General features: G+C 44.4%; 1 protein-coding gene across 8 annotated transcripts in view; it reads left to right on the forward strand.

Annotated features, from left to right (window-relative positions):
• Positions 1–22,959, forward strand: part of LOC116075701 (tetratricopeptide repeat protein 41) — a 67,586-nt gene that overhangs the window by 18,587 nt on the left and 26,040 nt on the right. For all 8 annotated transcript variants that reach the window (XM_031348962.1, XM_031348961.1, XM_031348965.1 and 5 more), the window contains exons 5-10: positions 4,308–4,468; positions 5,322–5,757; positions 7,265–7,504; positions 11,611–11,806; positions 18,987–19,165; positions 22,628–22,767. In XM_031348962.1, the coding sequence (XP_031204822.1) occupies positions 4,308–4,468; positions 5,322–5,757; positions 7,265–7,504; positions 11,611–11,806; positions 18,987–19,165; positions 22,628–22,767 (1,352 nt within the window). The remainder of the gene's footprint in view (positions 1–4,307; positions 4,469–5,321; positions 5,758–7,264; positions 7,505–11,610; positions 11,807–18,986; positions 19,166–22,627; positions 22,768–22,959) is intronic.

The following is a 22,959-nucleotide window of genomic DNA, read 5'->3' on the forward strand; positions in this document are numbered from 1 at the left end:
GTAACATAACAGGCAAGTTTAGAAGGGATGGTGTTGGGATAGGCAGCCTTCTCTGCTATACTCTTGGGGACATCTTTCTGGGTGACTTTTGGGGACATCTCCTTAACCATATAGAAATCGGAAGAAAGTGTATTCTAGGTAAAGGGGAAAGCTGAAGGAACCCTACAGTTCCTGAGCTGGAAACACAGTGGGATGAGCTGGAAATGGACAATGGATGGATAGCAGAGTCTATCAGACACAACAGGGGCTGTGGCATATGGGAGGGGCTCTGTGGGGCAGAGTACCCTCCATTCAACATGGAGTCTGTTGAATGCAGCTAGAGGCCAGGGTAGAGTTTGGTGCAGGGGAGTGACATGACTTGATTCCAAATCAGTCTGATGTGTGGGGAACCGACATAGGGAAGCGAGCAGGCAGACAGGGAGGGACACTAATTATTGGTTTTTGAGATGGTCCTAGCAAGACAATCAACATGTTGCAGTAGAGAAGGGCTTTTGAGAATTTGCTGAAGAATTGGAGGTATGTGGAAGGAAGTGGGGGAATGGTGGGTAACTCCCACCTCTGGGCTCTGGGCTTTAGGAAACTAAATGAAAGATAAGAGCTGTTGACAGAGACTGGCAGCTAGTGCGGTGGCAGGCAGGTTGGAGAAAGTCAAGGGTTCTACTTTGGATGTGTGATGTTTGTGATGTGCCAGTAATGGTGGCAGTCATGGGGTGTAGGTATGTTGTGCTTCATGCTGTCCTGGGAGCCTGAGAACCTGTGCCAATACTTACTGGTCGTATGTGTTTGATTTCAGACCCTGGGAGAAGGCAATGAGGTGCATATTTTACATACCACAGCAGACCTGGCTTTCAGGTTCTCCCATCATTCCTCAGTCTCTAACTGGCATACCCTACTCCTAGCCCTAAACTTTCCACCCCAGAGGCTGGGCTGCTCTTCCTTATATAATGCAGATGTTTTGGTCTTTCTGTCTCCCTCCCCCTCTCTCTCCTCTCTGTGCTCGCACTTGCTTCCTTGGGTAACTCTCTGTGGCTTGGTTCCTATCTGGTTTTTGTTTGTTTTCAGATAGGTTTGCTGTAGTTCTGGGCAGTCTCAAGTTTGCTGTGTAGCCAAGGATGGCCTTGAAGGCCCATCTCTACTTTCCAAGTGCTGGGATCACAAGCCTGACATACCCAGATTTGCTTCTATTTATAAAATGTGGATTTAAAAGGAAAAGTACCCTTAGGCATTTAAAGGATTAACTAGGATAAAGTAAAAAAGACAAGGGCAGTCAGTGCCAGTCCTGACATCCAAAAAGCACTGATAAACATTAGTGATTATCATTGCTGTGCTCCTGCTGCATATGTGGGCATTTGTATGGCGGTTAGTTACCTCTTCTCATCTACCTGTGTGTGCTTCTAGGTCCAGAGTAAGTCTGAGGCGCCTCACAGTGACTTTGGATTCGATATGTCCGCCTGGTGGGTTTCTGTGAACCTGCAGTGGGGAATGTGGATGGCTAAGGTTCTCTTTGCTTGTACTCCCTGGGTCTGTAAAGCAGGTGAAATAAGCAGAAGCAGGTGTGACTGTCTCCATCAGCCTCCTGGTCCTATTCTGGCTCATCCCCAAGGTGTTCACTTGGGCTAGGCAGCTGATGATGTAAGCTCAGCTGAACACACCCAATTATGATATTATTCCCAAGGTGAGTTGTTATTTTAAAGGGGTTCAGAACACTCCTAATAAAAACAAGCTGCTGTCTTTTAAACAAGTAGCTCCTTAGCCTGGCTGCAGTAGGCCGAGTTCAGGAAAGCCAGTGAATCACAGACACTTCTCCATGAGAGAGCACCAATCCTCATTCATGGTGGAGGCTCAAGAGGCTTTGGGCTTGTCCCACAGTTCTGGCTCCTCTTTTCACTAGCTGGGTGATCTTGAGCAGGTTACTCAAGCTCTTTAACCTTTTCTCTTCTGTAAAACCTATCCCCCTTAAGGCTATGAGATTGGAAAGATAAGCTTGCCAAGAGTTGACAATGCTTCTGCTGCTGCTGCTACTATTATTTTGCTGCTGTTATTTACTTTGGCAATTAGCATTCCTAGTTGAAGGGAAAACAAAACCAGTGGATTCACTAACAAGGGAAACAAGATGTGCCCACTCCCGTTCAAAGGCTGTAGTAGAAGAGTCTGCTGGGTTACCACTGCAGCCTGATAAGGTTGGAATGGTGCGGGGCATTTTCAGGGCTGCCTGTGCTCCCCAGTGCAGCTGGCTTCCGGGATGAGGTGGAAGTGGGCACAGAGGGCAGAGCGGCTGCTGAGAGAGTGCCGCTGGGCACTGCAGATTCAGCTACTCTGCGGCCCATTTTCCTGTGACCCGCCTCTGTTGTCTGCATCCGCAAGCATTTCTCCGTGAGACATGCGAGACACAAGAAGCAGGGGCCCTTCCACCCTGAGACCCCAAATGCCACATGTGACATATTCCTGTCAGGACAAAGTATATGGTGGGGAACTGCAACTGTCGGGCACTCCTGACTTCCTAGTCCTCTGTCTGCCTTGCTAACAGCCATTCACCCCTTCTGGGACTTACTTTGTAGAGTCAAGCTTTCTCTTGGTGCAGTTCCTTCCTCGTCACCAAGTTCCATAGAACTGGGTGGCACTTCTAGAAGGAGAGTTCTACAGACTGAAGAAGGCTCCTGAGCACCAGGCATCCTGTAAAGGGCTTCACCAGTTCCTTGTTCCCGGCCCTTGACCAGCATTAGCACCCTGACATCCAGACTACCAGGGCCACCATTGGTAGAGTCTTATTGATACTGCACTGAGTAGCCTTCCAGACACACACACACACACACACACACACACACACACACACAACTTCTCAGTCTTTTCCCTTCTTGGTCTTCACCCAACATTGGCTCACAGGAGAACTTGCCTTTGAGTTGGCGATGTGGAAATAAAGTGAGAATGGGCAGAAATCCCCAAGACTTCTAGGCCTTGTGCCCTGGGCTAAAATCACTTCCTAGACTGACTTCTTGTCTATGGCTCCATAAGTTCCGTTTCTTTGGCATAGAACCATCATCTCAGGTCCATGTACTTCCCTTGATTTTCTCTGGTGATGAAATACTTGTCATTCATGGGCCACCTTTCTGTAAGAGGGCTGATGGGTAGCTCTGTCTGCCTGACAGCCAATGTAGCCCTAGCTCCATGTGTGCTGTACTTCATGTGGATGGTTCCCTCCAAGTACTGTGAGCTTACCCTGTGTGGTCTTCCAGGTGACTTAGAAAGGTCCCTGTATTGTGTGTTTTATTGTTTGTCTTTCTCTGCAAGCCCTGTGAGTTCAGAGACTATTATTGGTTATTGATAAACCTGGTGCCTGGAACAGGCATAGATGATTCCCAATAAATCTGTGTTGTATGATGACTTCCACATACATGAACACACACATGGGCATGTATACACAGAGCAATTGAGTCTGCCTTTTGGTAAGTCATTAAGTGGGGGATTTAAACATTTGAGATATTAACATTTAAATCAGACACCAGACCTTTAATAAGACAGATTTGCTCTTATCAAACAAAGAGAAATGTTTAGGATCATTTTCCAGGATCATCATGTTATCATTTTCTTTAACGTCATTTGAGTTATGCTCACTAGACTGTCTTATGCTTGGTGATTTCTTCATGTGATAATTTTGCATGAAACTCACATAGCCTGGGCTGGAGAGATGGCTCAGCAGTTAAGAGCATTGACTGCTCTTTCAGAGGTCTTGACTTCAATTCCCAGCAAGCACATACATGGTAGCTCACAACCACCCAAGATTTGATGCCCTCTTCTGGCATGCAGGTGTACATAAAATAAATAAATAAAATCTTAAAAAACAAAAACAAACCCAAAACCTATCCCACAGCCTTTGGACTACTGGGGATGTGGAAACAGGAGGATCCCTGGAGCTCACTGGTCAGTTTGTATAGCAGCATTTGTGAATTCCAGTTTCAGAAAGAGACCCTTGCCTCAAAAACATAGGTGGAGAGTAATTAAGGAGAATACTAGACATTTACCCCACTCCCCCACATATGTGTGTGCACATATGAAACATGTACAAATACCACACATAGCATTTTTATATGAAATCCTGAAAATGTATTGGAGACATCTGGTGACAGATACCATCACTACTTTGGGCCTGAATGTCTTGAGGAAGCCAGCCAAGCATGTGCATGCGTGTGTCAGCCACACAGCTGGAGTGGCTGGCACTCATTTCCCAACCTCTCTGCCTACACAGGCCATCAGCACACTTGAGCAGTAATGGAAGCATTTTCAGCTAATCTGAAACTTCTGTATTGTAGGTCCCCAGCTTGAAATGGATTTCCTTAACGAAGATTCAAATGTCTTGGTCTTCTCACTTCTCATAGAAGTGTTCATGGCCGCCATCAGCTTAAAGCCATGCATCCTCGTCCTAGATGGGATCGAAGAGCTGATCGGCATTTATGGGATTTCAGGTCAGAAGGTACATCTCTTAAAAATAACACTTATTTTATAAGAGAAGACCCCATTACTTACGGTGTATATAATACATTTTTCTTGTGCTGCATTTCTAAGTCTGTCTGTCGTTGATTTTAATTATGGCTTTATGTTTCATTAATCAAATACCATGGGCTTGGCACCATTTCAGTAACTTTAAATGTATCAACATGTTCTTTTTGGCTCAGGACCAAAGGTCTAGAGTGTACACAGCCATTCAAAAAGAGACTACTCATCATCCTTGGTTGGACAGAGGGCAGAGAAATGTTAGTTATCTAAGTGTTATCTAATTAAATGGTAGGATCAGAATCCAGACATAGAGGGCCAGTGAAATGGCCCAGTGGTAAGGGTGCTTACTGTCATGGCTGACAACCCAAGTTTAATACCTAGGGTCTATTCCCAAAAGTTAACCCATGGCACCTGCCCTCACATACACACATACACACAAAATAAATAAATGGAAATGTAATAAAAAAATTTAAGTAATCAAGAAAATATCATATTAGGCATATCATGACAGTCTTGCTGCAAAAAGTAACAATTCTTTACCACACAACATAAGGTCTTCTTATTTTATTAAGTGGTCCAAATTGCCTCTTAGTAGATTTTTACTGATTACTGCTGTAGGTTATTCTTCAGAAGAGAGTACAGATTTGCACTATTAGATTCGTCACAGATGAATCAATCAAATGCGGTTCCATTCTGTGTGAATTTGTATTTTTTTTTTTTAATACCAAATGGTTTCCTGTCCAAATTACCCTCACTGTACTCACATGCAATGGTCCATGTGCTCTGAAAGTAATTTTAAGGTCTTTGAAGTTTTCCAATGTCTCCAACAGGCAAAAGATTTCTCCTGGCTACCACGCTCGCTGCCTCCTCACTGTAAATTCATTCTGAGTAGCGTCTCCTCTAGTCTGTCCTGCAAGTCGCTGTGTGCCCGCCCTGACGTGAGGACTGTGGAACTCAATGCCGTGGGGGACGAAGACACAAAATTCAGCATCTTTAGGCAGCACCTTTCTGTTCCCGACCAAGAACGCTTTGGGCAGAGCAAGCCCGTTTTGAGGAAGAAACCGAACCTGAGCCCTCTGAAGCTCACAATCATCGCTAGCGAGCTGCAGGAGTGCAAAATCTACCGCAATGAGTTCCAGTGTCTGAGGGAGTACTTGGAGGTCGCTTCTGTGCAGGAGCTCTGGGAGTTGATTCTGAAGCGCTGGATTGAAGATTATAGTTGGAGTTTGAAGCATAAAGAGACAACTGTAGAAACCGTGTTTTCAGGTGCGTGGTAGCAGATCTCAGATGGACCTCGGTCCTAAAAGTGCCTCCTCTTTTATGGCTCCGTCTAAGAGATTTGCTTGTCCTAGTTTCTCGGTTGTTCTGTCTCTGCTGCCCCCTGCTGGTGCAGTCCCTCATCCTCGCCAAGGACAATCTTATTTCCTGCCTTTTGTTTTGTTTCTAAAATGTGGTCTCTCTTTGTAGTTCTGGCTAGAACTTGCTATGTAGACCAGGCTGGACTCGAACTCACATAGCTCCACCTGCTTTTGCCTCCCAAGTGCTGGGACTAAAAGTGTGTGCTACATATCTGGCTCTCCTGGCATCTTGATTCCTGATTTCCTCTGCCACTTTCTCCTAGACCTTGCTCAGTTCTGTAACTGTTCTTTTCTTTCTAGTTGGGGTAAAAAACAAACAAACAAACAAGCAACATCGTTAGCTCATCTTGTGAGTCTATCACTCGTGATGAACAATTTATTTTACGGTTTGTTTGTGGTAGTCAACCAGCAGGCTTTTGAAAGCTTTTATTCTCTCTAGCCACTGTCTAGGCCTCATGTCTAGTTTGAAACATGCTTTCTTCCTTTTGTCTGTGCTACATCTCAGTCTTCTTTCAGAACATGGAACCTAGATTGGAATGCAGTATGGAGAGGTGGAAAGGTACAGGATACATTGATTAGCTACATTGTCCCACACAGCTTCCCCCCACCCCTACAATTTGCATTTCTACCAAGAAAGTGGACTTTGAGTTTACTGTATCTTCCCCCACCTCTACAGAGGCAGAAGTGAGGTCCTCTAAAAGAGTCATCTGATCCATTCTATGCAACTACGTCCCCAGTAAAGCCCACGGCTCCTTCCCACAGCGGCTGCAGCTTCCCCGACTTTGGCCCGCAGCTCTGATGGGTCTAGGGAGCTCCAAAGCCACAGGTCTAGGGAGAGCTTGGTAGAGTTCAGTCAAATTCAGGGGAAGCTTCATCACCTCTGCTTCAGATCTGCCTTTACTTGCAGGCTGTAGGTAGTGTGGCTCCCTTCAGTTCACGAGAGGCAGCGGACCATGATGCCTGGCTTCCCTGTGATCAGAAAGATCTCTATAGCTGGCAGATCTTAAAGCCAGTGATAGGACAGAAGCTTAAGGGCCCTTAGATGGTGTCTGTGAGTATGACACTTCTCCAGAGAAGCTCCTGTCCTAGCAAACACCACGGGACAGATAGATTGCTTAGTGTGCTGACCGGGAAGCCTGCCCGTTTGTCCCCTATGTTGACACCATAGGTTCTGAAGGCAGACTGAGTTTAGATCCCTTCTGAGCAGTTCTGAGAAGAACTTTAGATTCTTCTGAGTGACTTTGGGTAAGTTGTTCAACCTGTCTGCACTCTCTCCTTGGGAAGACCGGAGCCGTTAGAACACTTACTTGGTTGGAGGAGGGAAGGTGTATAATGGTGTGGTGGATTCCCTACTTCTGGTTGACTCGCTGTCATGTTCTGTCCTCCCCCAACCCCACCCCACCATGGCCACACAGGGCTGAGTGGCTGGGTGGTGGATGCGCTGTGCTTGCTCTGCATCTCGCACTGCGGGCTGGCTGAGGATGAGCTGCTCCAGCTTTTGGACATGATGGGCTACAGGGACCACCAAAAAGTGACGGCGGTGCACTGGGCAGCCTTCCGCAATGCCACCAAAACCTGGATCCTGGAGAAGCCCAACGGTCTCCTCTACTTCCAGCACCAGTCCCTACGGAATGCGGTGGAGCACAGGCTGCTGGGTGAGGAGCTGATTCTGTGAAAACACTCTAGGGGTCCAGGGAGGAAGAGTCACATTCATGGGATTTCTCTAGCGGAAATGAGCAAACATGCAAGACAGCTGTTGTACAGTTAAAGAAGGCCTGACTTCAATGGCTGAGCACTCCAGGGGTTATTCCTTCATGGGGTAGACTTGAGTTTGTTTTAGCTCCTTCCAGAAAATTACCATGGCAGCAGCAGCTGCTGCTTCTGCTCTTCCTTCTCCTCCTCTTGTTTTTTTTTTTCCCCCCTGAGTTCTAGAACTCAATCTGTAGACCAGGCTGGACTCAAACTCAGAGATCCGCCTGACTCTGCCTCCCAAGGGCTGGGATCAGAGGGCATGAACCACTGTGGCTGCCACAGCCATCACCACCTAGCTCACCATGGCATCTTCTAAAAATGATTTCTTTTTAACCACAATTAGTTTGGGATCTTACAAAACCAGTAAGATCATATGCAGAGTGTTTAACTTTTCAAAACTCCATTTCTCACTTTCAAAATGAGGATAATGATGATATTTACCCTGAGAGTAATGGGAGTTCATGTAAACTTAGCTCATGTGTTATCCCGATGAAATCTCGTGGCAGCCGTTTGAATGACAGTTCTCTAATACCTTTGCTGGTTGGGACTAGATGAAAGAATGGCCATGTAACATTCAAGATGATTCTCTTCTGGCAGTTCCTGACCTGGATTAGCATTTCAGGCTCTCAGTCCACGGACAGACATAACAAGCCCTTGTTCTCTTAAGCCACTGAGGTTTGCAGCTGTCAGTCTAGCTTAGTCTAACCTCCCACGAGTCATAATAGTGCACAAACGTTCGAGGCTCAGCCTGTCGATGAGACCTGTGCTGCACTTTGTATGCACAGATGATGCTGGGTCCAGGCCTTTCCCTGCATCCATATGTAGCTGGAGGAGAGCAGTTACCCAGACTCTCTGGTTTTAAGAAGCTTCACTTGTCATATGAGGATTAATAGTCCTGTCTTCCTCATGAAATTATTCTGTAAAATGATAAAATGAAATGTGGTGTTATCTACAACATCCTGCAGCCCCCTCCTCTTCCATGTGTGCTGGGCATTGACTTCAGGGCCTTGTGTGCTAAGTACACGCATGCTCTACCAATGAGCTACCCGCCAGCTCCAGATGTTGTTGATTTTAGCCTTTGTGTTTAACACTTCCAAGTTTGGGGCTTAGCTTAGCATACCATTCACCCATTTATTTTTCTCTCACCTCCTACCTCACTTTCTCAGTGTAGCACCTGCAAAAATGCCTTCACCATACATCGAGGCAAGGGAGTTGTCTTTTTTTCTCCCCATGGAGCTTATATGCATTGCCTTGCCACCAGAGCATATGGGCACACCTTTGACTAAATAACACAAACTCTTTCCAGATGTGTGGGTGACTTAGAAACCATTTCAGCGCAAATGCAGAAGGTTAAACAATGGGTTCTCCTTGGTTACAGTTTTTATGATAACCTGGGCTTGTTGTGCCATCTTGCAAGAGTGTCAAGGAAAAAAATGTAAAATATTTTGGTTTTCAAAGATAGATATCAGCAGGCTCTGGACTTTTGAGAGGCTTGTTTCTGAGTGGTGCGGCCTGCCAGAACCACCTCCATTTGGGGATGAACACACACTAATTTAGCTTTAGCACTGTGTTCCCATTTGCTTGCTTAGCAACCACTGGGCCCTTAGGAGGTGCAGGAAGAAGAATCAGATTTCCAAAATGCTCACCCTCACATGTGAGTGAGTGCTTGTTTAGGCAGCAGCCATGGTACTCAAATGGAGAAGTGGAGCTGGAGAGATGTCTTAGTGGTTAAGAGCTGTGGCTGCTCTTCCAGAAGACCTGGCTTTGACTCCCTGCAGCCACGTGGCACTTAACAGCTGTTGTGACTTCAGTTCTAGGAGAGTTGGTGTCCCTTTCTTGCCACAGGCCGGCCGATCTGGGCCTCCCTCAACCCACGAGAGAAACGGGGGTCCTAGTCAGGTTGACAAGGCGTAGGCGAAGAAATGATGGCAGAGACGACACATGAAGTATAGGATCTAAATGTATTTCTTAGAAATGGCATCAGACTTTTACAGTCATTGCAAAAGAGAGATGGTAAATCTGGCAGCTCAATAGTTGAGGTACATCTGAGGCTATCTGAAACATACTGGGTCTAAAGCAGCAGCTATCTCCTCTGAACCGGTGCTGCATCTCCCGGGCCCAACTGCTCTGGGCCCCGGGGGACTGCGGATTGCACCTGAGTCCTAGCCCATCTAAGTTCTAGTGCTAGTCCTGCATGTGAGTCCAAGTCCTTGTTCTTCTCCCAGTCCTAGTATACGAAGTGAAAAGCAGGCTTAAGTAGCATACAGCAAGCAGGGCAAATTACAAGAGTCACTTAGGCAAATGACTGTACATCAAGGTCAGTAGGGTCTGGTAGCTAGGTGTGAAGCAGGAGGAAGAGGAGTGGAACTCTCCCTGTTGAGGCATTTTGCTATTCCTATGCTAATTCTCTGGTTCTGCTGGAGACAATGACCAGGAGGTTTCAATCTAGCATTTCCTGTTAATTCTCTGGGTCTAGCTGGGGGCAAGCAGTGGGGAGTTCCGACCTAACCCTTTTAGCTAACGTCCTTGAGTGAGGGAAGCCCTTCATTACTCTCTAGTTTGTAAAACATTTCTAACTATTGTAAACTATCTATTGTCCTAAGGAATGTACTTGACCTCTGTTGCTAGCTCTGGCGAGGCAGATACTTTAAGAGAAATTGCAAGCTATGGACCGCTTGGTATTAAACTAGGATAGTTGGAAACATTGTGCTGGCCAGAAAACAGTGCCCAATCTTAGCCATTTACTAATCATTACTTGGGGTACCTTTATGCCTAAATATGAAGCCGTGTTGATGATTGGAAAGACTGATCTGGAACACGTCTGAGTTAGGGGATACCAGCGACTGTCTGAATCCAGGAGGCACAGAACTCCTTTTGGAATCTTATTGCCTCTTATCCTTTATCAGGATTTTATCCCCGATATTTTGGATGTGACTGGAGTAGACGAGTGTGTGTAGCACTTTCTGATCTCCATGGGCACTGCACACATGTGGTATACAGACATATATGCAGCCAAAACACCTATACACATAAACTAAAAATAAATAACTAATATTTTTATATTTCCAACTACCTAGCTATTCCTTCTATACTGCTGTTCTCTAATTTGATTATTTTGTTAAGTGCATGATTATGTGTCTGTTCTCTTTTCTTTTTCTTTTTAAATTTATTTTATGTATGTGAGCACACTGTAGCTGTCTTCAGACACACTAGAAGAGGGCATCGGGTCCCGTTACAGATGGCTGTGAGCAACCATGTGTTTGCTGGGAATTGAAGTCAGGACCTCTGGAAGAGCAGTCAGTGCTCTTAACCGCTGAGCCATCTCTCCAGCCCTCCATTTGATTCTTAAAACAAACAAACAAACAACCCTCCCCCCCCCCCCAAGAAAGTAAGAAAGCAGCCCAAAGTGTTTCTTTGTGGGAGTGGGGGAGGGAAACTCAATATGAAAAGTCCATACCCTTACCCCTGATCATAACTATAAATACTTTCTGGAGGAAAACACAATGTTGCATAAGATACTTTTTTGTTCACGTATATGTGCATTTGTGGCTGCATGTCTGCATGGGTGTGTGCAGGTGTACATGCATGGGTGTGTCTATATGTGTGCAGAGGCCAAAGGTTGATATCAGATGTCTTTCTTAACTACTTTTCACATTATATATAGAGGCAGGTCTCTCACTTAAACCCAGAACTCATGGACCTGGCTAGAATGGCTGACTGGCCAGCTAGCCTGCTCCAGATTTACATTTCTTTGCCTGCCTAGTGCTGTGATTACAGGTGAGCCATCACAGCTGCCCGCTGTTTATATGGGTGCTGGGAAATCAAACTCCAGGCCTTAGGTTTGTTCAGCAAGAGCTTTTTTCCCACTGGGCCACTTCCCCAGTCCTGTACAAAGCCACTTTGAAAGATACCAAGATATCTCAGAGATACAGAGTTGCTATATTTTGTGATTGTGTTTTCATATGGGAAAGAAGTCAGAACTGTGAGGCTGTAATTGGTTTTGAAACAGGTGTAACCATTCCCGTGAGAGAGAGCAATCCCAATGTGGCCCAGAACATGAATCACAAGAAGGCACATTTACACCAGGTCCTAATAAGGTACTTCCAGCGGCATAACATTTTCTGGAGAGTATATCAGGAGCTTCCGTGGCACATGAAGATGAGTGGGTATTGGGAAGGCCTATGTAGCTTCATCACCAGCCCCAGGTAAGTCCTGCTACCTGCAAGCTTTCTATGGACTCTTGATGTCACATTAGCAACATGGCTTCTCTGAGTAACATGCTCATTTATGCATGTGTGGAACCTTAGTGTGGAATCCACTTTCTTTTTTTCCCCCTTGTCTTCTTTTTTAAATTAATTTATTTTTTAAAATTTATTTACATTTCAAGTGTTATCCCCTTACCCGGTTCTCCCTCTCCCAGAAACTCCTTGTCCCATCCTCCCTCCCCCTGTGTCTATGAGGGTGTTCCTCTACCAACCCACCCATTCCTGCCTCTCTGCCTTCGATTCCCCTACACTGGGGCATCTATCAAGGCTTCCTTCATAGGACCAAGGATCTCCCCTTCCATTGAAGCCTGACAAGGCCATCCTCTGCTACATATGCAGCTGAAGCCATGTGTACTCCTTGGTTGGTGGTTTAGTCCATGGGAGCTCTGAGGGGTTTGGTTGGTTGATATTGTTGTTCTTCATATGGGGTTGCAAACCCCTTCAGCTCCTTCAGTCCTTTCTCTAACTCTTCGATTGGGGACTGCACACTCAGTGCAACGGTTGGCTGAGAGCATCCAACTCTGTATTTGTCGGGCTCTGGCAGGGCCTCTCAGTAGACAGCTATATCAGGCTCCTGTCAGCAACCACTTGTTGGCATCCACAATAGTGTCTGGGTTTGGTAACTGTTTATGGGATGGATCCCCAGGTGGGACAGCCACTGGATGGCCCTTCCTTCAGCTGCTGCTCCAAACTTTGTTTCTGTATCTCCTCCCATGGGTATTTTGATCCCCCTTCTAAGAAGGACTGAAGCACCCACACTTTGGCTTTCCTTCTTCTTGAGCTTCATGTGGTCTGTGAATTGTATCTTGGGTATTTGGAGCTTTTGGGCTAATATCCACTTGCCAGTGAGTACATACCATGTGTTTTCTTTTGTGATTGGTTTTCCTCACTCAGGATGATATTTTCTAGTTCCATCCATTTGCCTAAGAATTTCATGAATTTGTTGTTTTTAATAGTTGAGTAGTATTCCATTGTATAAATGTACCACATTTTCTGTATCCATTCCTCTGTTGAAGGACATCTGGGTTCTTTCCAGCTTCTGGCTATTGTAAATAAGGCTGCTATGAACATAGTAGAGCATGTGTCCTTATTACATGTTGGAGTATCTTCTGTGTATATATGCCCAGGAGTGGTGTAGCTGGGTCCTCTGGTAGTACTATGTACAATTTTCCGAGGAAATGCCAGACTGATTTCCAGAGAGGTTGTACTAGCTTGCAATCCCATTAATAATGGAGGAGTGTTCCTCTTGCTCAACATCCTTGCCATCATTTGCTGTCACCTGAATTTTTGATCCTAGCCATTCTGACTGGTGTGAGGTGGAATCTCAGGGTTGTTTTGATTTGCATTTCCCTGATGACTAAGAATGGTGAACATCTCTTTAGGTGCTTCCCAGCCCTTCAAGTTTCCTCAGTTGAGAATTCTCTGTTTAGCTCTGTTCCCCATTTTTAAATAGGGTTATTTGGTTCTCCTGAGTTCTTTGTATATACTGGATATTAGCCCTCTATTGGATGTAGGATTGGTAAAGATCTTTTCCTAGTCTGTTGGCTGCCATTTTTCCTATTGATAGTATCCTTCACTTGTTTGGTTAGAGTCACACTAAGATACTTTATATTGTTTGTGGCTATTGTAAAGGGTGTTGTTTCCCTAATTTCTTTCTCAGCCTGTTTATTCTTTAAGTAGAGGAAGGCTACTGATTTGTTTGAGTTAATTTTATATCCAGCCACTTTGCTGAAGTTGTTTATTAGCTTTAGGAGTTCTCTGGTGGAATTTTTGGGATCACTTAATTATATTATCATATCATCTGCAAATAGTGATATTTTGACTTCTTTCTTTTCAATTTGTATCCCCTTGACCTCCTTTTGTTGTCTAATTGCTCTTAGCTAGACCTTCAAGCACTATATTGAATAGGTAGGTAGAGAGAGGGCAGCCTTGTCTAGTCCCTGATTTTAGTGGGATTGCTTCAAGTTTCTCTCCATTTAGTTTAATGTTGGCTACTAGTTTGCTGTATATTTCTTTTTCTTTTGTTTAGGTATGGGCCTTGAATTTCTGATCTTTCCAAGACATGAAAAGATGTTGAATTTTGTCAAGTGCTTTTTCAGCATCTAATGAAATGATCATGTGTTTTCGTTCTTTCTCTCTCTTCCTTCCTCCCTCCCTCCCTCCCTCCCTCCCTCCCTCCTTCTTTCTTTCTTTCTTTCTTTCTTTCTTTCTTTCTTTCTTTCTTTCTTTCTTTCTCTTTTTTTCCAAGACTGGGTTTCTCTGTGTAGCCCTAGCTGTCCTGGAACTCAGCCTGGCCTTGAACTCAGAAATCCGCCTGCTTCTGCTTCCCAAGTGCTGGGATTAAAGGCATGGCCACCACTGCCCGGCTAAAAGGGAGTATGAGTGAGGTATGGAGTGAAGGTGCAGAGATGAAGAAGAGAGGCTTCCTTGACCAGGAATCGATCTCAGGCTGAGGTGGTAAGAGTGCCAAATCCTAACCACTAGACTACCAGGGAACACAGGTGTTTTTTTAACCTAAGTTTGTTTATGTAGTGGATTACATTGATGGATTCCTGTATATTGAACCATCCCTGCATCCCTGGGAAGAAGCCTACTTGATCATGGTGAATGATCATTTTGATGTGTTCTTGGATTCGGTTTAGGAGAATTTTGCCAGGCAGTGATGGTGCATGCCTTTAATCCCAGCACTTGGGAGGCAGAGGCAGGAGGATTTCTGAGTTCAAGGCCAGCCTGGTATACAGAGTAGAACAGCTAGGGCTACAGAAACCTTGTGCCAAGAAACCAAAAAAAAAAAAAAAAAAAAAAAATTTGTTGTGTATTTTTGCATTGATATTCAGAAGTGAAATTGGTCTGAAGTTCTCTTTCTTTGTTGGGTCTTTATGAGGTTTTGGTATCATCATAACTGTGGCTTCATAGAACGAATTAGGTAGTGTTCCTTATGTTTCTATTTTGTGGAATAGTTTGAAGAGTATTGATTGGTATTAGGTCTTCTTTGAAAGGCTAATAGAATTCTGCACTAAACCTGTCTGGTCCTGGGGTTTTTTTGGTTGGGAGACTTTTAATGACTGCTTCTATTTCTTTAGGGTTATGGGACTGTTTAGATGGTTTATCTGATCCTGATTTAACTTTGGTATTTGGTATCTGTCTAGAAAACTGTTAATTTCATCCAGATTTTCCAGTTGTGTTGAGTATAGGCTTTTGTAGTAGGATCTGATGATTTTTTTCAATTTCCTCACTTTCTGTTGTTATATGTTTCTTTTCATTTCTGATTTTGTTAACTTTTGTATACTGTCTCTGTGCCTTCTGGTTAGTCTGGCTAAGGGTTTATCTATCTTGTTGATTTTCTCAAAGAACCAGCTCCTGGTTCTGTTGATTCTTTGTATAGTTCTGTTTGTTTCTACTTGGTTGATTTCAGACCTGAGTTTTTTATTTTCTGCCATCTACTACTCTTGGGTGTCTTTGCTTCTTTTTGTTCTAGAGCTTTCAGATGTGCTGTCAAATTGGTGGTGTATGTTCTCTCCAGTTTCGTTTTGGAGCCACTCAAAGCTATGAGTTTTCCTCTTAGCACTGCTTTCATTGTGTCCCATAAGTTTGGGTATCTTCATTTTCACTAAATTCTAAAAAGTCTTTAATTTCTTTATTTCTTTCTTGACCAAGTTATCATTGAGTAGAGCATTGTTCAGCTTCCATGTGTATGTGGGCTTTTTGTTGTTTTTGTTGCTACTGAAGATCAGGCTAAATCCTGGTAGTCTAGTGATCTGTTAGGAGGCATGGGATTATTTAAATCTTCTTATATCTGTTGAGGTTTGATTTGTGACAGATTATATGGTCAGTTTTGGAGAAGGTACCATGAAGTGCTGAGAAGAAGGTATATTCTTTTGATTTAGTATGAAATGTTCTATAGATATCTGTTAAATCCATTTGTTCTTTAACTTCTGTTAGTTTCACTGTGTCTCTGCTTAGTTTTCCCGGGTCCTGTTTATAGATCCAGTCTGTTAGTTTATGTCTTTTTACTGGGGGAATCGAGTCTGTTGATGTTAAGAGATATTAAGGAATAGTGATTGTTGCTTCCCATTATTTTTGATGTTATTTTTTATGTTATTTTTGTGTTTGTGTGGCTATCTTCTTTTGGGTTTGTTGAAAGAAGATTACTTTCTTGCTTTTTTTAGGGTGTAGTTTCCCACCCTGTGTTGGTGTTTTCCATCTGTTATCATTTGTAGGGCTGGATTTGTGGAAACATATTGTGTAAATTTGGTTTTGTCATAGAATATCTTGTTTTCTCCATCTATGGTAATTGAGAGTTTTGTTGGGTATAGAAGCCTGGGCTGGCATTTGTGTTCTTGTAGGGTCTGTATGACATCTGCCCAGGATCTTCTAGCTTTCATAGTCTCTGGTGAGAAGTCTGGTATAATTCTGATAGGCCTGCCTTTATATGTTACTTGACCTTTTTCCCTTACTGCTTTTAATATTCTTTCTTTGTTTAGTGCATTTGGTGTTTTGATTATTATGTGATTGGAGAAATTTCTTTTCTGGTCCAGTCTATTTGGAGTTCTATAGGCTTCTTGTATGTTTATGGGCATCTCTTTCCTTAGGTTAAGGAAGTTTTCATCTATAATTTTGTTGAAGATATTTACTGGCTCTTTAAGTTGGGAATCTTCACTCTCTTCTATGCCTATTATCCTTAGGTTTGTGTCCTGGATTTCCTGGATGTTTTGGGTTAGGAACTTTTTGCTTTCTTGCATTTTCTTTGACTGTTGTGTCAATGTTTTCTATGGTATCTTTTGTACTTGAGAGTGTCTCTTCTATCTCTTATATTCTGTTGGTGATGAGGGCATCTATGGTTCCTGATCTCCTAGATTTTTCTATCTCCTGTGATGTCTCCCTTTGTGATTTCTTTATTGTTTTTGTTTCTGTTTTTAGATCCTGGATGGTTTTGTTCAATTCCTTCACCTGTTTGGTAGTATTTTCCTGTAATTCTTTAAGTTAAGTGATTTTTTTTGTTTCTTCTTTAAGGGCTTCTACCTGTTTGCCTGTGTTCTCTTGTATTTCTTTAAGGGAGTTATTTATGCCCTTCTTAAAGTTCTCTATCATCATCATGAGATGTGATTTTAAATCAGAGTCTTGCTTTTCTGATGTGTTGGGGTTATCCAGGGCTCACTGTGGTGGGAAAACTGGGTTCTGATGATGTTCCAAGTAGCCTCGGTTTCTGTTGCTTATGTTCTTACCCTTGCCTTTCGCCATCTGGTTATCTGTGGTGTTAGCTGGTCTTGCTGTCTCTGACTGTTGCTTGTCCCTCCTGCAAGCCTCTGTGTCAGTACTCCTGGGAGACCAGTTCTCTCTGGGAGAGATTTGGGTTTGAAGGACTGTGGTACAGGGTCAGCTATGGGGTGCAGACTGCTCCTTGGTTCCTGTGTCCTGATGGCTCTGGAAGGGTACCTCTTGGGCCAGGAATTTGAACAGAAGTGGCAATCTTACCTATGCTCGCAGGTGTGTCGGCTCTCCTGGGAGACCAGCTCTCTCCTGGTCGTATTTATGTATGTAGCACTGTGGCACAGGCCAGATGGAACTGGAAGTCTCCTGTCCCAGGTTGCTCCTTGGTTCCTGTTCCTCAGGGTTCTGGGAGGGTCCCACTGAGCAGCAGTGGTGGTTTTACCTCTGCTCATGGCTTGTCCACACCCCTGGGAGGCTAGCTCTCTCCAAGTCGCTATTTGGATATGGAGCCCTGTGGCACAGGATCAGCTCCAGGCCAGATGGAAACTGGAAGGCTCCTGTTCCAGGCCACTCCTCGATTCCTGTGTTCTGAGGGTTCCAGGCATATTCCTCTGACTGGAATCCACTTTCATGGTGGGTGGCTCCCCCAAGATTCTCTGTTTGATCTGTCAGGCACTACAGCATTCTCCCCTTTCACACCATAGGCACTCCTCCAGGCATTCGGAAGACAAGATGGCAAAATCTAGAGCTGAAAGGGATAGAAGATGGGCCATGCTGCTGCTAGCTGCTCTGCCCTGCTTTTCCTGGTTCACTCTTCTCTTGCTCCCCATTCTTTCCCCTGCTTCCATCTTTTGCCCTTATACATTAACTCAGCAAGTATACTGAGGCCTCACCCCACCTCTGCCACTGTCATAGCTCTGTACTAAGACACAACCCTATAAGCTCAGCCGTGCTTTCCTTATCTTGAGGGGAAAGGTGTGGGGATGTGGGACTAGACAGTTACTGGAACTGGGGACCAAGCTTCATGTGAAACTGCAAGCTCAAGCATTGGAGGGACCCCCGCTGCCTGGGAGGTAGAGTCAATGAGCCTGCCCAGAGGAGGGGTATTCTGAATAGGTGGAGGAGAACTGGCTTGGATTATGGAAGAGTGAAGGGTTCGTACTTATCTGGTGACAACCAAAGCTTTAAGATGTTTATAGGACTAGCTCTCTTCTAAGGCTCTGGGAATATTATGGAAGAGAGGGCGGAAGGAATGTAAGAGGGGAAAAGGTGGGGACATATGGAGGCAGAGCACATCCTTTTGGCATGACATAGTGTTGCTCTTATGCCCGCACCGCACCCGGGGTTATGTGAAGACTGGGCTATCAACATCTCATGGATAGGGGAGGGTCCTTTACCGCACCCGGGGTTATGTGAAGACTGGGCTATCAACATCTCATGGATAGGGGAGGGTCCTTTAGATCTCCCCTTCCCTGAGGCGCTGTTGGTAGTTAATGGTGGCTAGGGGAGGGGTGTCGTTTTTTTAAAGTGGTGTAGTCACTGTTAAGTACCTGCCACTTGTGCTTATGCAAGCAACCTTCATTAAACTATGGGGCACACACACACACACACACATGGGGGTGGGGGAGTATGTGTCATGGGGTATATATAGCTCAGTTGGTAGAATGCTTGCCTAGCTAAGACTCTTGTCATATACAAAGCCCTGTGTTTGGTCGCTTAAACTGGGTGTGGTGACACATGTATGTAATCCCAGCATTTGGGAGACAGAAGTTCAAAGTCCTCCTTGGTCTGGAATATATGAGATCCTGCTTACAAAATAAAAAGGTATGGCTAGGCTAGTGAACTGTGGGAAGTAGAGGAGCAACTTCCTTCAGCTTTGAGTAACTTATATGATCATATGTTTCACAAGCATTACAGATTTCATATCAAAAATCCAAAACCCAAGTTTGTGGACCAGGCTGCATCTTGTCCACTACTGGAATGTGCTGCTGGAAGCTGGCAATGATGTGTGTGAGGCTTTCCTGCTCTCTGTTGCCAAGATAGAAGGGGAACACTCCCAGAAAGTCAAGAAGCGAACCACACTCTCAGGTAGGCCAGCAACAGTGCCTCCGACCCACGCCCTCATCTTAAAAGGAATAAGAGATGGTCTATTCTAGAGCCATTTTGAGTGACCATGGCCCAGGGAGTACAGGTTTAGATTACCCCAAATTTCATGTTCTAGCACAGAAACAGTTTTACAAAGTTTTCATGGTTTTACAGAACACAGAAAGCCATAAGTCCAGGCAAGTTTAAAATACATCAGAGAGGTAGGCACAGCGAGATGGGGGAGCTTTTCTGTAGGCCTAAGATGCTATCCGAGGAGTCCTTGCTTTAAGATTGGTGGAAGCCAGGGGTATGCTAAGTTAATAGATGGTGAAAGATTTTAATCTATTACTCAGACTTTAGCTCAGACCCAGAGGCAGGCAGGAATGGCTCTCTTGAAGGGTTAGAGCTAGGTGAAGGTCAGATGATTAGCCAGTGGGCTGCAGTATTCCTGCCTCTCCATGGTGCTGAAATGCTAATCAGCCAGCCGGTCTCTGCAGACAAGGACTCCTTTCAGGAGTGTTTGTTCACAGCCACACAGAGCATCTCAGAAGTTTCAGCCACACCTTTCTTTGATGCCTCAGATTAAGTACATTAAACCCAACTGTGGCTCATTTCCTCTGCAGTTGGCTATGTTTCCTCCTTCAACAACCTAGGCCTGACAGTGCTGTTGAAGGTGGTCTCAGGCCAATCAGAGAACTGTTCTTTGATGATCTGCTTCATTCTTGGGTTTGGATAACTCTTTGGACAGTATTTTTTTGCCCCTGTATCCCATAAGTAGGCTCCTTGCCTGCTCACCTCCCCTATCCTCTATTTCCTGCTTATTAAACAGAGTGATAATATTCTTCATTCTTACAGTAGGTTAACCAAGCACCTCACTGACCATGAACTCACCAACACAGTGATGAACAGGGCAGATGGAGTTCCTGCCTTCCCAGCTTACAGTCTGGAAACCCTAGTAACAGATTCTTATCCCTTCTTTCCTTCCTTTTTTTTTGTGTGACAGGTTGACCATGAACTTGTTGCATAGTCAGGTGGATGTTACTCAAAATCTCAGCCCTGTTACTTCAGACTCCCATTGCTGAGGTTGTATTAAATGCCAGCTGGTCAAGGACTTTACATATGCATCATCTTGGAAACTACAATAGTACTAGTTGAGTCTTGATTGAAATGGAGGAAGCTGAGTCTCAGGAGAGGCAGGATCCCCCGGGTCTGTATCCCAGAGAGTTGGAAATGGATGTGAACTTTACCATCCCTGAATCAGGCCTTGAACATCTGCCTTTGCTAATTTATAATTGTGCAGATGTTCCTTTAATGTTGAAATTCATCTGCAACCCCCCTAGGAGTCCTCAAAAGGATACCATGTGTTACAGGAGGTCAGGGGGGCCACTCTGTATGTCACAGGAAGTTGAGAGTAAGCAAGAGAAAGGTCAGCTCTCCCAGGTGGGACAAAAACTCCTTATGATGGAAGAAGGGCCTGTGGGACTGGAGATGGCTGAAGGAAGTCACTTAGTATCTCAGTGAGGATTTTTGTGGGTGCAGAAGAGCCTACAACCAATGTATCCCTTTGAAGTAGGTGAGGATATCCACAGGACTCCATCTGAATAAATACTTGATCTGTTCTTCTGGACCCTGGGGCTTCTCTGCAGAGTCCTGACCTTTGTAGTAGTATTTGACACCTCCCTCTTCCTTATCTTTCATGTTTAGTTGGCTCAGTTCTGAGATTTGACTTTGTAAAGTCTGCCACATCCAGTGTCATACCTCCAGTGGGTCCTCCTTTCCTCTGTTCAGATCCACAGTCAGCAGTCAAGGCTGTCATGAAGCCTGGCACATCTTAGCTGCTCATTTTCCTATCTTATCTACAACCCTAAAATCTTACAGAAGAGACTCTTAGTCACTGAGCCATCTCTCCATCTCCAACCTGTGTTTTTTGTTTTATTTTTAAAGAAAGCAAATGTGTAGCATTTGGGGGAATGATTCCCATTCAGTTTTTAAAAGCTGTGTGTGTGTGTATGTGTGTGTGTGTGTAGAAATAGAGTTTGTTACAGTGTAAAGTTGAATACTCTTAGAAGATGAGAGTGGAGATGGCAGAAAGTATTAGTTTTATAATGAGAAAAACTATTTTCTCATCTCTTCTGTGTGGCACTGAGTGTGTGAACATAAAGATGCAACCAGTGGGAGGCAGGGTTCGTGATGGTTTCCTGAAGTACTTTTGATGCTGAGGTGATTGGTAAAAGCAGGGGTGGACATGTCAGGATAAAAACCACAGCTCTCATCCTTTGGTTTTTCCAGACAGGGTTTCTTTTTGTAGCCCTGGCTGTCCTGGAACTCTCTCTCTGTAGACCAGGCTGGCCTCAGATTCACAGAGCTCTCAAGTCCTGGGATTAAAGGTGTGTGCCCCCACTACCCGGCTACAGCTCTCATCTTAAGGAAATAAGAGAGCATTTATCTGGAGCCGTTCTGAGTGACCAGGAATTGGAAACACAGGTTTAGGTCTCCCCAACTTTCATGTTCTAATGTAAAAGTAGTTTTACGAAGTTCTTATAGTTTTACAGAACAAAGTCATAAATCAAGGCAAGTTTTAAAATGCATTAGTGGGTACAACAGAGAGGCAGGCACAATGAGCTGAGGGGAGCTGTTCTGTAGGCCCAGGATGCTATCCATTGATGTTCTCAGCTCTTGGATTGGTGGAAGCTAGTGTTCTCCTAGTTTTGTTTATTATTTTGAGGTATTAGTTCGGCTACAGAGTGGCTGTTCCAGAAAGCAAAAACTAGCCCAAGGTAAAGTAGGTAGCCCCAGACCTTCTCAGCTCAGCCTTCTGAAAAAGCTGGGATTACAAGCCTGTCTGTATTCCCCGCCAAGTGCCTATTTTGTTCTAACATCTTTCTGTTTAATCTAGCAATTCATCATACTTGTAATAGAGGGCAGAATTGTATAAGAAATATAAACGTCTTTTCTCCCTTTCCTGAAAAAACTCACTCTAAAACACACATTATAACAATACATGGATTGAACTATATAATTGTTTAGCTCTTTAGATTTCAACCCTTATACAACAAGGTTGTACAATACTATTATAGACCTTTACTGCATCATTTTAACTACTTGCCAATATTTGTAATCAAATTTGCTGGTGTCTTGAACAAGAAATTGAAGTCTGATAGGATGGTATGCGCCTATGATCCCAGCACTTTGGAGGCAAAGGTAGGGGATTCAAGGCTAACCTGGGCTTCAGAGTGAGGTGCTGTCTCCAAAACCCCAAGCACTTGTCACAAACAAAACCAAAGAAAACAAGCAACTCCAACACACACATGCACACGCACACGCACACACGCATGCACACATACACGCACACGCGTGCACACGCACAGATCGAGAAATGCAGCTGTGGGGTCCTGTAGCAGGATTAAGTAGAGGTCTTTGCTCCTCACTGTGCTTCAGGCCCATCTCCTTTTCTTCCTGTTCCAGTGCTAGAGTGCAGCCTGTCCGAGATTACTGCTGCTGATAAAGGCAGAATGATCCTCTTTATTGGAAGTTTCCTGAAGCTAATGGGCAAGATCAATGAGGCAGAAAAGCTGTTCTTGAGCACTGAGGACATGTTACTACAGGTAAAGTGAGAAAAAGACTTAAATCCTTCAAACTTTATTCCTTTTTTGTTCTTTCAGACACTATTGACCTTGTTCTTTTATAACTTACTATACAGGTAGGGGGCAGTCAATGCATTTACAAGTAGGGGTCAGTTCATTTTACAAGTAGGGGGTCAGTGCATTCACAAGTAGGGGGTCAGTGCATTTACAAGT

The sequence above is a fragment of the Mastomys coucha genome, unplaced genomic scaffold (genome assembly GCF_008632895.1).
Source record: "Mastomys coucha isolate ucsf_1 unplaced genomic scaffold, UCSF_Mcou_1 pScaffold4, whole genome shotgun sequence".
NCBI classification, from domain to species: Eukaryota; Metazoa; Chordata; class Mammalia; order Rodentia; family Muridae; genus Mastomys; species Mastomys coucha.